The sequence below is a fragment of the Anopheles arabiensis genome, chromosome 3 (genome assembly GCF_016920715.1).
Source record: "Anopheles arabiensis isolate DONGOLA chromosome 3, AaraD3, whole genome shotgun sequence".
NCBI classification, from domain to species: Eukaryota; Metazoa; Arthropoda; class Insecta; order Diptera; family Culicidae; genus Anopheles; species Anopheles arabiensis.
In genome coordinates, this window is record NC_053518.1 from 55,546,761 (window position 1) to 55,562,378 (window position 15,618).

The 15,618-nt window shown below is 39.4% G+C and overlaps 2 protein-coding genes across 10 annotated transcripts in view; one reads left to right on the top strand and one right to left on the bottom strand.

Annotated features, from left to right (window-relative positions):
• LOC120901955 (ikaros family zinc finger protein-like) overlaps positions 1-9,598 on the bottom strand; it is a 73,272-nt gene extending 63,674 nt beyond the window's left edge. Inside the window, exons 1-2 of one of the 9 annotated variants that reach the window (XM_040310343.1) lie at positions 9,472-9,598; positions 6,594-6,961 (exon numbers count right to left, since the gene is read on the bottom strand). The gene's annotated coding sequence lies outside the window, so the exon portion shown is untranslated. The other 8 variants (XM_040310339.1, XM_040310344.1, XM_040310336.1 and 5 more) reach the window with 8 other exon arrangements.
• A 3,261-nt stretch (positions 9,599-12,859) lies between these two features.
• LOC120904153 lies at positions 12,860-14,774 on the top strand. The gene is made up of 2 exons (XM_040313953.1): positions 12,860-14,437; positions 14,511-14,774. Exons 1-2 carry the CDS (start codon positions 13,241-13,243, stop codon positions 14,520-14,522), a joined length of 1,209 nt encoding a protein of 402 aa, XP_040169887.1. The 5' UTR covers positions 12,860-13,240; the 3' UTR covers positions 14,523-14,774.
• The last annotated feature ends 844 nt before the right edge of the window (positions 14,775-15,618 follow it).

The following is a 15,618-nucleotide window of genomic DNA, read 5'->3' on the forward strand; positions in this document are numbered from 1 at the left end:
CAAAGTGCTGTTACAACACAACAACAATCCTGCTCTTTGTATGGGAGTTAGAAAAGCATTATTAACTTATGTTAAGTGTAACATCTGAGCGATTTTTAAGTCTAAAAACCTATTCTCAAACCTCCATAAGGTGTGTGCAAAGTTTCGTTGGAAATGATCCAATTCCGTTTCGGAAGTTGCTCGCAACAAACACCGTGACACGAGATTTATATATATATATATATATATATATATATATATATATATATATATATATATATATATATATGTCTTATATCTTTTATATATATGAATTTCGGCGTTGGTTGCCATAATTTTTAACGAAATTTTGCACATACCTTATGGTGGCATGAGATTAGGTTTTCAGATGTTACACTTAATTCAATAGCAATTTTTCAACTCCCATTGAGCAGGATTGTTTTGTTGTATACAGCACTTTGACACACTGTGTTACCCATGTAAATATCCCAAACAAGCAAAGACAAAGTTACTTGGGAATAACAAAGATTTTCGGGGCAGCTTATGTATATATATATAAGCTATATATATAGAAAACATCTGAATAACAGAGATGAATAGTTTTATGAAAATAATTTTTTTTTGATTAATTTTGAGCTGTTATTTAGAAGAATCTCAGATTTTTTTTTATTTCTCACTGATAATGGTTACATACACATTTCTGAAGATTCTTAACTACCCAAACTTAAAAATTTCTAACGTATAAACCAGTAATCTTTATTCTATGGACCGTGACCTTAACAGACGTGGTCCGCCAAACAATTTATTTTTCAACAATAACAGCTTATTACTATACAGGTTATGATTTTTTCTTACAAACAAGATTCAATTTTCAACAGGCATGTCTAGAATAAGATTTAAACATATTTATGAGCAAAAATTTGATTATGTCTACGAAGTGTATGCTCTCAATAGATGTGGGCCGCAGTAAATACTAAAAGTTGTCTGCAACCCTAAAAAGGTTGGAGAGCTCTAGTGTAAACGATTTCTGCAAAAAATGTACTTTAAAGGCCGGGCTACATTGATCGTACTCGCAAGCGTAATTTTTATATTCCCTAGCGCATCTGGCGGCGGCTGACAGAAGCATTTTGCCGAACAATTTGTAGCCGCTTCAGAAAATATGTTATTTTTCCATGTTTTTTACCTTAACTGGACTGGAAAAGCTTTGTAATTGATAGATGAATATGTTGTGCAAGTATTTCAGCCGTTTTCGCATCAAAAAACGGTGAAAAAACAACTCAAATTTGAGATCTGGCACGACCATTCCCTTGATGACCAAAAAAGCTTCCACCAGCCGCCGCCAGGTGCGCTAGTGAAAATCGAAATTACACTCAGGAGTACGATCAATGTAGCCCGGCCTTAATGCATTAAACGAACATTATGTTATTTAAAAAACATTATTAAAAAAAACAGTCTCATAGATTTTGACTCGTCAACATCGGTTGTATACTGTATATTATAACGACTTTTTCGACATACACCTTGGCGAATGCTTTGGGACATTTTTTCGACCCGAAGAACCCGTTAAAACCCTCAGAGAAAGTGACGTGCAGCTACACTTTACAGCCTGGTCATCGTTACCGAGCCTGGAGAAGATTCTAATGATTACACTCAACGATTTGTTGGTTTTTAAGGACCAGCCGAATATGAGCAATGAAAGAGAGCGTCTCGTTTCTTGAATTTATGGAGACGCCTAGTAATTTGTGGTCTAAAGGCCGGGCTACATTGATCGTACTCTCTGGTGTAATTTTGATTTTCACTAGCGCTCCTGGCGGCGGATGACCGAAGCATTTTGCCAAACAATTTGGAGCCGCTTCAGAAAATACGTTATGTTTTTTACTTTAACTGGACTGGAGAAGCTTTGTAATTTATAGATAAATATGATGTGCAAGTATTTCAGCAGTTTTCGCATCAAAAAACGGTGAAAAAACGAATTAACTTTGAGATCCAACACGACCATTCCCTTGACGACCAAAAAAAGCTTCCACCAGCCGCCGCCAGATGCGCTAGTGAAAATCGAAATTACGCTTGCGAGTACGATCAATGTAGCCCGGCCTTAAAACGCTGCCTATTTTAAACTACGCATACCATTTAGCGTAATGTAATGTATAAGCGTGCACATAATAGAAAAATTAAAATCATTGCCAATTTGGATTTTTTTTTCCGAAAATTAGGTTTTTGTTAGACAATTTTCAAACCAATTTATGTTTCAATTTTCACATTATTATCTAAGTGAAACATTTAAACAGAGCAAAGCTATTAATTCTTCTACAAAATGAAGAAAGATAAAGGTTGAGCCCGTTGATTTATTTTCAAGCTGAAAATAATATATTATGTAACAGTAAGTACTAGTTAATCTTATTACTACTACTACTCAGACAGATTTGATCCGCCTGGTCGAGTTACTATGATTATGTAAATTTTTACAAGTAACAACAAAGCTTATAACGAGTGGCTAGTATAGAAACATTTACAGCTAACTACATTGCAGCTAACTACATCTTTTTCTTTTAAAATAGTTATCATGTTGAGCGAGTTATCAACCTGAATAGTTAAGTTTTTCTCCTAACACCTGCTGCTTCAAATATGTAATCTAAACATCGTCGATTTCCTATGACCAGACGACAATTCGTGCTTCTTACACCACTGGTGGCTGCGACTGAACGTCTGGCAAAATGAGGTCAACGATCCAGCGCCACTTGCCTGCAGACAACAAACGAAAGACAGTGGGAGGAAAAGAGATAATAAAAACACATCGAAACATGGAGGGGTTTTGAACGATTCCTCCTATATCGATGGCCGCTATAAGCGCTTGTTATAAGTTATGTAATGTGTGTATGTGTGTGTGTGGGTTTATGCGCTGAATGATTTGTAAAAGGTCGCTAGAAACGATGACAGGTCTGAACGAAAACACCTTTGTAAAATGCTATACCAGCATGGGTTGAAATATGCAATGCTCCAAAGTACAGGAGCCAAAGAAGTAGGAGAGTCTCGTGGCAGCTCGAAGGCTCGCCATACTTGCACATTTCTCTTTGTCTCTCTCTCTCTCTCTATTTCTGTATCGTTCGTCGCCCTTCTTTCCTTCTCTAAATATATGTATTTCTCACTCTGCCTTTTTTCTCTTGTACACTCTCGGTTTCACTAATAGTTGTAGAACCAGAAGTTTTTATCGCAAACTCCCACGGCTGCTACAATCATTTTCAACACATCAAACCGTTTCTCTCTCACACATCCTCTCTTTTACTCTATCTATTATCCTCCCTTTCTCTTTTTCTATCTCTATCTCTCGGTCGATATGCATTTATTTTCCTTCTTACTCTTTTGGTGTCGAGCTCCTATGTCACCACTGCGAATGATGAAAACAGAACTTCAGAAAGAGAAATAGAGAAACTTAGAAAACGGCACACGGCAAAGCAGTCGGACAAGCAGCAGCAAAATGGTTTCCAATTTGTTCGACACATCATTACATAATGCACCGCGCTCGCGACCGGTAAGATCGCGTTTGTATTTTGACCTGTCATAATCTGACGCATTTTCTCCAATGTCGGAGAAGTCGCCCACAATCGTTGCGAACGCCACTCTTCCATGGCATCATTTATCCATTCAACCGCAACTATCAGCTTCAGACCGACTTTTCAGCTTTATTTCACCTACTTCACAATCTTTCTTGTGAAAAACTGTGGTGGAAGCTGCGATCATTAATGCACGAAATGAGTGGCACCTAGAGGCCTCTTTCGCCATTTGGGCTCTCCACGTGGCTTTGATTTCGTGTTACGCATTCGCGTATTGCCGTGCGTTATATGGCCCATAAGCCAACAGACGCTTTTTGCATTTGTGTGTGTGTGTGTGTGTGTGTGTGTGTGTGTGTGTGTGTGTGTGTGTGTGTGATTATTTCACGCTCAGTGGCCTAGATAAAGAGTGGCGGAGTATGGATTGATTTGGTGAGCTTGTTTTCATTCACCTACAACCCTTCTGGAACACCACTATATGGCAATATCGGGTGCATACTATTTCACTCGCTGTCCACACTGCATGCGGATTGCACTCAAAGGGTGCTGCCGCTACAAACAAGCAAAATAGGCAGCACGGCTGCAGGCGAGTGCCGGCTAACCGAGGTGGGGTAAGAAGCGTGAGCTCCAATAGGGTAGCGCGAGTTGGAAGACCTAACCTAAGCAACTTGCCGTTGTGGCGAAAGAGGATGGCGTAATGTTCGTTTGTGCGCTGAGCGCACGAGGCAAATCAGGTCACAGCGAAAACCATAACCCCACTCAATGCGCGTGAGTATCGCCTGCACATCAGTGAGCGTACTAGGGGGGAGTTTGATCTCGGTCGGTCGTCGACTCGTACCAAGTTTCATTCGTTTGCCGTCACACCTTGCGCTGCGTGGCCCTCTCGGCTCTCCCCACCCACCTCTTTGGCATGTTTGCCATTATTGCGCTAATGCTGGTTTTTTTTGCATTGACACTGCAGTCAAGTAGACAACACTATTATGGGCTCGAAAAAAAATACTAGCGCTTGCAAATGTGCACATTTTGGCGCGTTCTTGTGTAAATGAACATTATGGGCGGTTTGTATTTTCCTTCAATTGTGCACGCTTTTAATTTCTTCGCTTATTTCATTTTCTCTTTCCATCCACGTGAACGAGCTAAGTTTTGAACGAGCTAAGCGCGCTGTGCCAGCTCTGTGTGTGCGTCTGCTTTGCGCGGGTATGAGTGCGTACGGCCAAATATAGGTCAGTAATGTAAAAGCTGTTTCCACTGCTTCTTGTTCGCCGGTTTAGCCGCTTTCTCGCTTCTACAGCAACACACGGACCGAATGCTCCGTACTCTCTCCCTTCGTTCGGCGACTTCGCTTGTTTTCCCGATACGCTTTTGCTCAGGATTGAGCATTTCTGTTTTCTTTGTATTTTTAACCCACATCAAATACCTCATCTTCATCGTCTTCATTCCCTTTTGCTGATAATCCACGCAAAATCACGCTGAACAAGGCGGTTTTACTGAGCCTTGTCATTCAGAGTTTTGGTTTACCACACGATCATCCTATACCCTACATACAAATGTAAAAAAAACAACAGAGGTTACGTCGCACCCATCGGCTATCGGTGGTAACGCATATTCACTCGGGTGTTGATTATCGAAAATACAGCCCAAGTCGTTGGGACGATCGGTAGGGACCAACTATATACGATTTTTGTGAGAGAGGCGAAAACAGTTGTGTAGGAATTGACATCGCATCGATCTTTACTGTGTTTTAGGTTGAAGCGAAGAGCGACTGAATTAATTGCTGGGGTGGGATAAATGATGACCGCCGTTTGTTGGAGCGAAACACAAACGATTCCGTAGGAGAAAATCGGTCAGAACGGTTTGCTCTAATTTGTTTTGCTTTCCTTTCCATTTACATCAAACCATTCATGTGTGCAGTCGTATTATGAAGGTATGCAGAGCAACCAAGGTATTGAGATAAATAAGGGTTATCAAAACCCTTACAATTATTCCGTATTCCGTATTGTATTGATTGACAAAACTATACCATAGCCGAATATCAAGGGACTGAAAATCCATATCGTCTAATATGACGAGGATAATCATGCCGCTTGATGATCTTATATTATATCTATTAGAAAACATACTGTCATGTTATGTTTCTGGCGTGAAATAATTTAAAATTGCTTCAAATATTTAATTAAAAAAATATCGGATCTTTTGGTACAGTCGTCAAGTTGTACGACCTTAAAATATGTTCGTCATAAGTTTAAAACTCTTATGGTTTATGCTCCATGTACAAAAGAATTTGTACAAAAAAGAAAACGTATCAAGCCTTGGATAGCTTATTATAAGACATAAGCTCATAAGACGTAAGACATAAGCATCAATGGCTAAGCCAGGCCTAGATCAACTATTATATAAAAAATAAAAAGAATTAGTTAAAAAATACTGAGATCTAACTTTTTTTCATATGTTAATCAATAACAGTTTCAATAAAGAAATCTGTGTTTTAACTACAGCGGAAAGTTATACGGGCTCATATAGACTTAGTTTGAGTCTATTGAGACGTTGTAGACGCATTTTGAGTTTTTTGTTATGACAATGCGCTCTGAAAATGGTTTTCAAATACTCCACCATGTCACCTTTCTATTAAACTGTCATTTTTCAACAGCACGGATTATCCGAATGACCGAATAAAAGGTACACGTATAAACGGCGTTTCACTGTATTGGGGATGCCTGCGCCGCCGTTTGACAGCTCATGTGCGTAAAACTTCATATAGAAAAAATTGGCAACAAATTTTGTTTTATATGGAATATCAAGCAACCAAACTTTTCCAGATGTTTCCACTACGGCGCTGGCAGTCCTAATTACGTTAACTCCATACCCACTTTGGAGGAAAAATAAAAGGAGTAAAATAATTACAGATTGTCATCTCGGGGGATCTAATATACGGTTTAAAAACTCTTTGGTAAAATGCATGATAACAAAAAGACCAAACGTGAAAACAAAAATATAGTTAGTAAAAAATATGTTTTTCATACTAAAAAATATAGCAAACATGTATAAAAAGCTGTTTATAATACATACCTTCACCATGAAGATCAGCAATTAGTTTTTCTCTAAGTCTTATAGGTCACTCGATCCGCTAATACCATTTGCGTATAAAGCTAATTAAGTACGAGCGCCACTTTGATGCATAATTTATAACACATGACGGACAATGTATTATTTCTGCAACATCAAGTAATCCAAACGCTGAACTAGTATTTTGTGCAACAGAATGGGAGTACCATTGTTGGTAGAGCGTGATGTTAAAACTAACAAAACTAATCAAAGGTTGGTAGCGTTGAATAACTAGCACTTCATTCACATTATTTAAAAAAAATCAATCGAACACTGCACTACAGCTTAAATCCTGTACAATCTGGTTTTCACTGACAACTTTAGTAGATTTACTACGTAAATAGACGGAATTCACAAGCATAACTTTGTCAACAACATTAAATAGAATGGGTCACATTGAATTATATTATAACCGAGCAAAAAACTAATATTGATATCACAGATCCCAGAGGTAATTATGTTATCGATCGCACAATTTATATTTTGCAATAAATATAGCCTTAATTTCACATGTTTCGTTCTTCACTTTTTAATCAAAATAAAACACGTAGGTAACAACATTTTTCAGTAAATATTCGATGGCTTAGTGTTTATGACTTCTTCCGAAAAAAGCTCTCGAGAGAGAGTAGAAAATGCCGAATTCTTTTTAGCTTGGTAATGGTTTGTGTCCCGGCTAAGCACATATTCTTGTTTTCACACCTTTTTAATACAACAATCTAACATTCGCATTTTGTAATTTTGATATGGTCTCCAGCTTTCATCTCACATTGAAATTTGTTATAAATACATCACTGTATATTAATGGCTCTTTGGCAAAGTCATTGATTGCTCATTGCACAGACACACACAAAACATATGCTGGACTGAAGTCCTTACGACAAAATAATCTTGTTTTTCCAATGTCACAATGCATTCACACACCTTTTATTTTTTAAGGGTTTTATATATTGATATCGGTAATTCGTAGTGATGTTTATAACGCCTCTCCTCTTGACAGAGATTTTTTAGTCACTATTAGACCAGCTTGAACTATTTTTGTTTTGGCGACTTGCATACCTGCATGATTTACACAATCCATATGCAGTTCATCGCCGATTATCGTAATGTATAATATTATTAAAGAAAGAAAACGACATTTAAATTTTCGCAAAAAGTTATTTGAGCAAATAAAGATGTTTACTGCGCACAAGGAATTTGAAGGAGAGCTCTTCAATCCTGTATTGGCCCGCCCTATTTGAGTGGGATTGTTAATAATTATACGCGAGCAATTTTGTGAACGGGTTTGAATTTCCCGCAATATCTACTCAAATTGACTGGATGTGGCAAAAAGTATTATTCAATTAGTTAGAATAGAAGATTCAGGTTCTGTTAGACACTTTCACCCTGTAGATTATTACACAATAGCTCTATACCTCTTTCCATTCAACTATATCTCATCTTTTACGTTATTGTTTACGTATATTTTCCATTTACACTATCCATATACCTGAATAGATCTGCGCTGTATGCCATTTTTTATACTATATTTTGCAAAATCCAAATGAACTGTTTAAATACAAAGCATCTAATTCATCTGGAATGTTAAACGAACTGGGAGTTTTGGTGTCTGTTTTTTCGGCACGATTTCAAAGCTTCGCTCAATTTACTTCAGTTTTGGAAGTTTTCTCGGAGGATATTTTCTCTCTAGCATTTGGAACTGTCAGATCGTTGCGTTAGGATTGTGCACACAGACGCATTCGCAGATATCTGACATTTCATACATAGCTATTTTTGTGCTCACAACTACACACCCGAACTAGGAGAGTCACAAAATGATCTATTAAATTCCACAGCGGCACAATGGCGTGAGATTGGTTCAAATCGATACAATTCTTCATCTTTTATAGAACTGGAACTGAATATTTTCACATTTATGATTATTTTAACACTCATGTTATTTCGGATTATTTCACTCATGTTTCACTCGTGTACTTCCTTTATAAAACGAAAGGAAAGCACGAATATTAAAGATTATTCTCCATTTCACTGGCATTTTTCGTTTGATATGTTCGAGATTAATCTTTTTTTCTTATTTTCCTTTCTATCACATCGAAACTTGCATACAGCGAATAAACACACTATACATTTTTCGGTATCGGGAACGTATACAGCATAATTCGCTTGAGCTGAAGTCTGGCGAGGAAAACTTTGTAGAACACGCACTGAATTGTCGAAACACAAACATTTACTTTGTGCACAATTAACGAAAAAACGATGATCAAAAAGTGAAAATGAATGCTGCATCCTAAGGATCCCCCATTGGAAGCTTTTTGGTGGGTTAGGTTTAATCGTTCTTCGGATCGACCCTCGTTTTACAACGGGCGACACTCGAATAGTTTGTCTCGTGTATCCTTTAGAAATGAAACCCGTACTTCCTAAAATAAGAGCGAGGAAATACTCTCTCTACGGTGTACCATCTATGCAACCGCACTTTGAAGCCCTCGCACACACACACACTTTTCGCTTCTCTCATACTTTTCCTGCTGGCAACCAAGTACTGGCTCTGCAGGATTCGAGTAGTGATTCGCACCATGGAAATTGAGGATATTTTCCATACATTCCAGCTTGAACCACAATGACAGTCGAGCAAAAGCTTTCCACAACAAGCTGTTTGAAATCAATTAACTGCCTTCAATAAGAAAAATGTTCTGCTGATCGAGTTTAAGATGCTGTAATTTACATTTCATAATCACTAAATCCTTTTCTGGCGTGCTGCTAGAATGTATGATCACTGTTTCTTTCAATCATAGCACGACTGACTCCTTCCACTGTTGGTTACGTACACATAATCACAAGAGAATACCAGTTGACCCAGTTGACGTTTATCACTTTTAAACGATTCCTTGCAAGCTTCTACTGATTTTCATATACGCTTCCCGAAATGTTGCGTAGCGCTACCAACTATGTGCGCATCATGAAACGGAAAATTGAACTGAAATACGATCTTGTTCGATGCCAGACAGACACCAACAAGCGCAAGCACTCAACGTGCCGCGAGAACTCATGGCACACACAAAACTAACTCATTGCTACTCACCGGCTCCCCAACTTGGGGTTGAACGGTGAGCACGTGGGGAAAATTATTCGATGAGTGCTCATGAAAACGAAAGTGCAGCTGATGAGAGAATATAAACTCTCGCACGCACTATATCGCGTAAGTAACTCACCTACTTATTGAATTGAAGCCATGTTTTCTTTAAACTTGGTTCCAAACAATTTATGAGACGAATGGTTTAGACTAAGATTTTATTTGTATTAATTTTTATGAAATAACCATCCATTTAAACAGCGGTTATGATTTATTACAAGACTTTACGTATTCCAAAGTCAACGTATTGGACTTTTAAAATTAGTGCAATTGTGCCCATATGCTGATCATACTACTTTATTATAGTAAAATTTAATTGACTTTGTTGTGAATTTCATACATTTCCAGCGACTCCACGCGGCAACAATGTAGGCTCTATATCACTAAATTATATGCATTGCCTACAAAGAAGTATGGAGCTTGTTGGAGTAAAATAATTTCTCTGTATTGTTTTATAACTTCACAATTTCAGCATCCTTCAACACAACAATTTCGTTTAATCGTTCTTTATTCTTTTATTCCTCCCCAGCCATATTATTAACCATATTTTGTAAGTTAGTCACTTTTATTGTATTTCTATATATTTCTTATTGGCTACACTATTTTACAATATTAGTATATTTCCAGATAGTTAATGTAAGATCAGACACACGAGAATGGAATCAAATATTGTATCATATTCATACTACATTTTTATAAATGTTTTGTAAGACGCCATACCGAATTGCAAAAAAGAAATGATTCCGGTAAAATGATAATTTTCTAACCGATAACAGATTATGTCGGACGCGTGGTACGGTCGTTAACTCCCAAAACTTAAAATTATATCCACCATAGATTCAAGCCCCGAATGAACCGTGCACGTAGGACTGATTATTTTGCTATGGGTAATCAATCAGTCACTGAAAGACAAGCCCACTAGTGGTAAAGGCCTTTACGGACAACGGTTGTTGTGGTAAAGAAGAAGAAGAAGAAGAAGAAGAAGAAATTAGATCATACTGAGTGTTTAACTCTTCAACTATGTTTAACTCGAGTTAACTCGTGGTGTAATTTCAACGGTCCCTTCATATCAAAATGATCAGTTACATCGTTCACTAGGAAAAGATCTCTCATTATTTACAATTAAAGGTAGTCCTCGAGATCACGGTACCTTTTCGAGATCACGGTACCACGTCCTCGAGATCACGGTACCCGGATTCAAAGATATTTCTAAATTTCACACCTTGCGTTTGTTTAGAAAACAAGATTAAATTTAAATTCAACCTGTCAGTGGAACAGTATTCCTCATCCGAGTTGTATATATTTGACCAAAGTGTACAGGGTGGCCACTCGAATCAGGATTTTAAATTCCCGGGTTTTTCCCGGTTTTTCACGGAATTTTTGGAGTTTTCCCGGTTCACTATGCTTCGTGTGCCGGTTTTATCGATACTTTATTTCCAAATTGTTATATCATACGTTTTCAAAAATCTTTATCTAGAGGATGGTAAGTAAACACGGGCATTACGGGAAAGTTGGAAACTTGTCATAAAAACTGCATAAAAGTGATTAGTGAATTATTCAACTATTTAATATCCAATCTAGAGGTGTGACAACACATTTGAGAACCATTTTTGGCATAATTTCTATCAAATTTGTACAAACAAAATTTCAATCGTGCACTCGTTTGTGGATCTAATTTGGCTACTATGGATCTTAAGCTATTTAAATATGAATTTCTGTATATTTTCGGAAGTTTTATATGAGCAAAATACTGATGAAACAATGAAAAAAACAGCTTTACAAACATTGCTTTTTGGTGGTTTACCATCATGACAATAACGTGTAAAGACCCCGTGGCATAGATATTTTTCATCTGCTATCAATTGTTGATTAACAAATGTCATCACACAACCTTAAAAAAGGTAAACCGGAAGTCATGGACCAACCAACCACTGAAAAAAGCATACAAATCTGCGAAATCTGCGAAAAGCATACCTGTTAAATAGCAGCCATTCATTTTGCTGTTACCCGCACGTCGCTGAAGATAGACCTCACGAATAGATACAGGAGATTTCAGTGGGTTTCTTAATTTTGGGACACTTTCTTGAATATGTTTTACGAGAAGTGTACTTTATGTGATAACAAAACAAAGGAACAACGATAGGACTGCAGAAGCGACGCCACCTCAACCATCAGTGCCAGTGTGGGAACCCAGTCACCCGGGAGGAATGAAGGTAGAGGCCCGAAACCAAAATGCAAAATGCCAATGTACAGGCGATGTGTGATTGGGTAACCTTAAAATTGCTTAAAAGGACAAAAATTATCAGTTATGTTCAAAAATTGGGATCGCCCACTAAATCCACCGTTAAATTCGACATGACCGCAACTTCACGAGAGTTGAATAACAAAAGATGAGTGCAAGGTAGAACGAATAGGCACACCACACCCGAAATATGCAAGAGCCAATATCGGTGAACGTAAGTATTGCACCAATGCGAATGAAAAGTATAGTACATATATTGCACATATGGTATTATATAATACCATATGTGAGAAACGGAAAATGTTGTCCTTACACATAGGTGTGATGTTGCTGGCCTGTGGTAAGTTGGGAACAATATACAAAACATATTTCAACATTAATTGAAAATGCACTTAGTACGATGGTAAACAGTGATAGCAAAAGTTTGTGATAATTTCCCGGTTTTTTTGGAGAATTTCCCGGGTTTTCCCGGTTTTTCCCGGAAAAATAAAATTCCCGGCTAATTTCCGGTTTTCCTGGTTTTCCCGGATGAGTGGCCACCCTGAGTGTATGACCAGGTGGTCTCGTCCCATTTAATTTGACAACTGATTTCAGAATCTAAAAAAAAGTGAGTGTATATATCAGATGGGCTTATAGTGTTCTTCCTCCTCAATACATCAACACGCAATTAGATAGTTTGTTCCATAGAAAAATCTCGTATGCCTTCAAGTTTAAACAGTATCTCGCAGAAATAGTATGTGGTTTTACTCAGGCGTAGCACGAAGAAAGAAGCAAAAAAAACTTAAGTGACAGCCAGTTCTTGGATTAAAATGATGACTTGAAGATTACTGGATAACAACAACACAGTTCCCTAGTGTAACGTCCGGACTAATATCGCCCACTGTGCACTCAACCCGAACCCCAAACGCAGCGGTATAAACGCATTATACCTTGACCGCTGGAGCACCCGGTGTGCTAGATGAACTGTCATAGAATAAAGCTCTCTTCTTGGCGCGACATTGAACTGAACAGACGTAAGCCACTGACTTCTGCGTATAATTATTTGTGTGCTCTTCCGAATTGTGCTAAATCTTATTAAAACGACCAATTAACCTTCTGCCAACCGTAAAACGCTTGGTCGTTACATCTCAGAAGTGGGATTACCAACAAAAATCGCCTGCAAAACCGCCTGCAAGCCGCCTAACAGCCTGTATCCGTGTGTACCTGTGTACGTGTGTGTATGACACAACGCCATTTTCCATCATGCTGAGGAAAAAAGTACTTCGTCGGGCGCTTATCGAGACCGGTGTCGACGTGCCGGATTCCGCTACCGTCACACAATTCCGACAGCTTTATGCCTCCCACGAGCCGGTCGCTCGTTCCCCCCGTGCGGCGTCGCCCACTACCTCAGCGACGACACCGGCTCCCGCTTGTGCAAACCACCAAGATGCCGCCATTTTGTGCCTTCCAGATTACAATGGCGACGACGATTTTGCGCATCACGAAAATGTTGCGAACACTGCCGCTTCGATGCAAAATACCACTGATGCCGTTTCCGCCCTTCCTTCTGCCCATGGTATGGCCGCTGCCTTTCCCCGCGGCCCTGACGACATCGAGGCCCAATTTGAGAAGCTGCGACAGCAGCAGCAGCTTGCTGAATTACGCCAAAAGGTGCACCAACTTGAAACACAGCAGCCAGCCGCCCTTTGCGTAAAGGACTTTGAAGCTTTCATCGAGCCACTCGACGCCGATAAGAACCCCAATGTCATCCGTTGGTTCCGCGACTTGGAGCGTCTCTTCGCACTTTACCGAGTGCGCGATGCAGATAAATTTTTCTTCACCCTTCGGCTTCTCACCGGCACAGCCGCTAACGTCGCAAAAGAACTTGTTGTCACCACTTATGATGAGTTGAAGAAAGAGTTGATCGACAATCTTCACGTCGTTGCTACGCCCGAGTCCGTTTATTGCCAACTCCGTAACCGTCGATTGCGGCCCCAGGAATCCGCCCTGCACTACTTGTTTGACATGCAGCGCATCGCAGACCAAGCCAGTATCGCCGATTCAGAACTGATCCCGATCGTCATCGACGGCTTGGGAAGCCCGTCAATTACGTCGAGTCTGCATTTCATGCCTCTTACGATGAACGACTTCCGGAAGAAATTGAAACTTTTCGAATCTTGCCGTCATCTTTGCACCACCCAGCCCCCTTCCGCTGATGCCCGGGCCACAACGAACAGCTGTATGGAACGGCCCCGCCCATCGCAGGAACCCATCCGCTGCTTCAACTGCTCCCGATTCGGACACCTTCAGAACGCGTGCCCGCGACCTAAGCGCCCACCCGGCGGATGTTTTCGTTGTTTCCAGACTGGACACGTCTACCGTAACTGCCCTGAACGTCGGGCCAACGCCACTGTCGAGGGCAATACTAGTTCGGACGAAGCTCTCGCCACAAATCAAGAGGTGAGTTTGACATTTTTCCACCCTTCTGCTAAGCGTACCACCCTTCCCTGCGTTCGTTCCCTTCTCGACACAGGAAGTCCTGTGAGCTTCATTAGCGACACGATAGTACCAGTTAAGATGCTAGGACCTCTTTCCGCTACCGAATACTGCACTATGATTAAGGGACCACTTTATTCTCGAGGAAAGATCGATTGTACTATCCGATTTAAGAATCATTCCGTTCGACACTCTTTTATTATATTACCTGGAATTGCGTGGCCAGTCATTATCGGTCGCGATTTACTGAACTCACTTAATATTTTTCTTACGTATTCATCTCTTACAACTTCATGTATTACTAAACCTATATCGACGAAACTTAAAGAAGTAGATACGATTCTTCCAGAAAAATTAGACGATGCTATTAGGAGTATTTGTGCGCTCGATGTGGCTGAAGCTGATAATGAATTGGATTTAGGAAAAACACTATCTTTGGAACAACGTTCAATAGTCAATTCTATTGTTGAAAACTCATACCTCAACTATACTTCAGATGTTATACCGCTCAAACACCCTATGAAAATCAATCTGACTCATGATACACCAATATTTACTAAGCCACGAAGACTCTCTTATGGTGAAAGACAGCAGGTTAAGCAAATTGTTGATAAACTGTTAGCAGAAAACATCATCCGGCCCAGTAATTCTCCTTATGCTTCTGCGCTTGTCCTCGTTAGGAAAAAGAGTGGCGAGGTTCGTATGTGTGTGGATTACCGGCCCCTCAACAAAATTACAGTTCGGGACAATTACCCATTACCCCTTATCGAAACTTGTTTGGAGCATCTATGTGGAAAAAAATTCTTCAGTTTGCTGGATTTGAAAAGCGGATTCCATCAAGTCCCAATGAGTGAGGAATCTATCCCTTACACTTCTTTTGTGACCCCAGATGGTCAATTTGAATATCTGAAAATGCCCTTCGGTCTTCGTAACGCCCCTTCCGAATTCCAACGTTTTATTAATTCTATATTAAGGGAATTCATTGATGATGGCAGAATAGTAGTGTACCTCGATGACATCATCATCGCTTCTACCGATCTTAGCTCTCACTTCAGTACCCTTCGGTCCGTATTAGAAAAGATTAAGCAGAATAATTTAGAACTTCGTCTTGACAAGTGCAAATTTGTCCATGAAGAAATAGAATA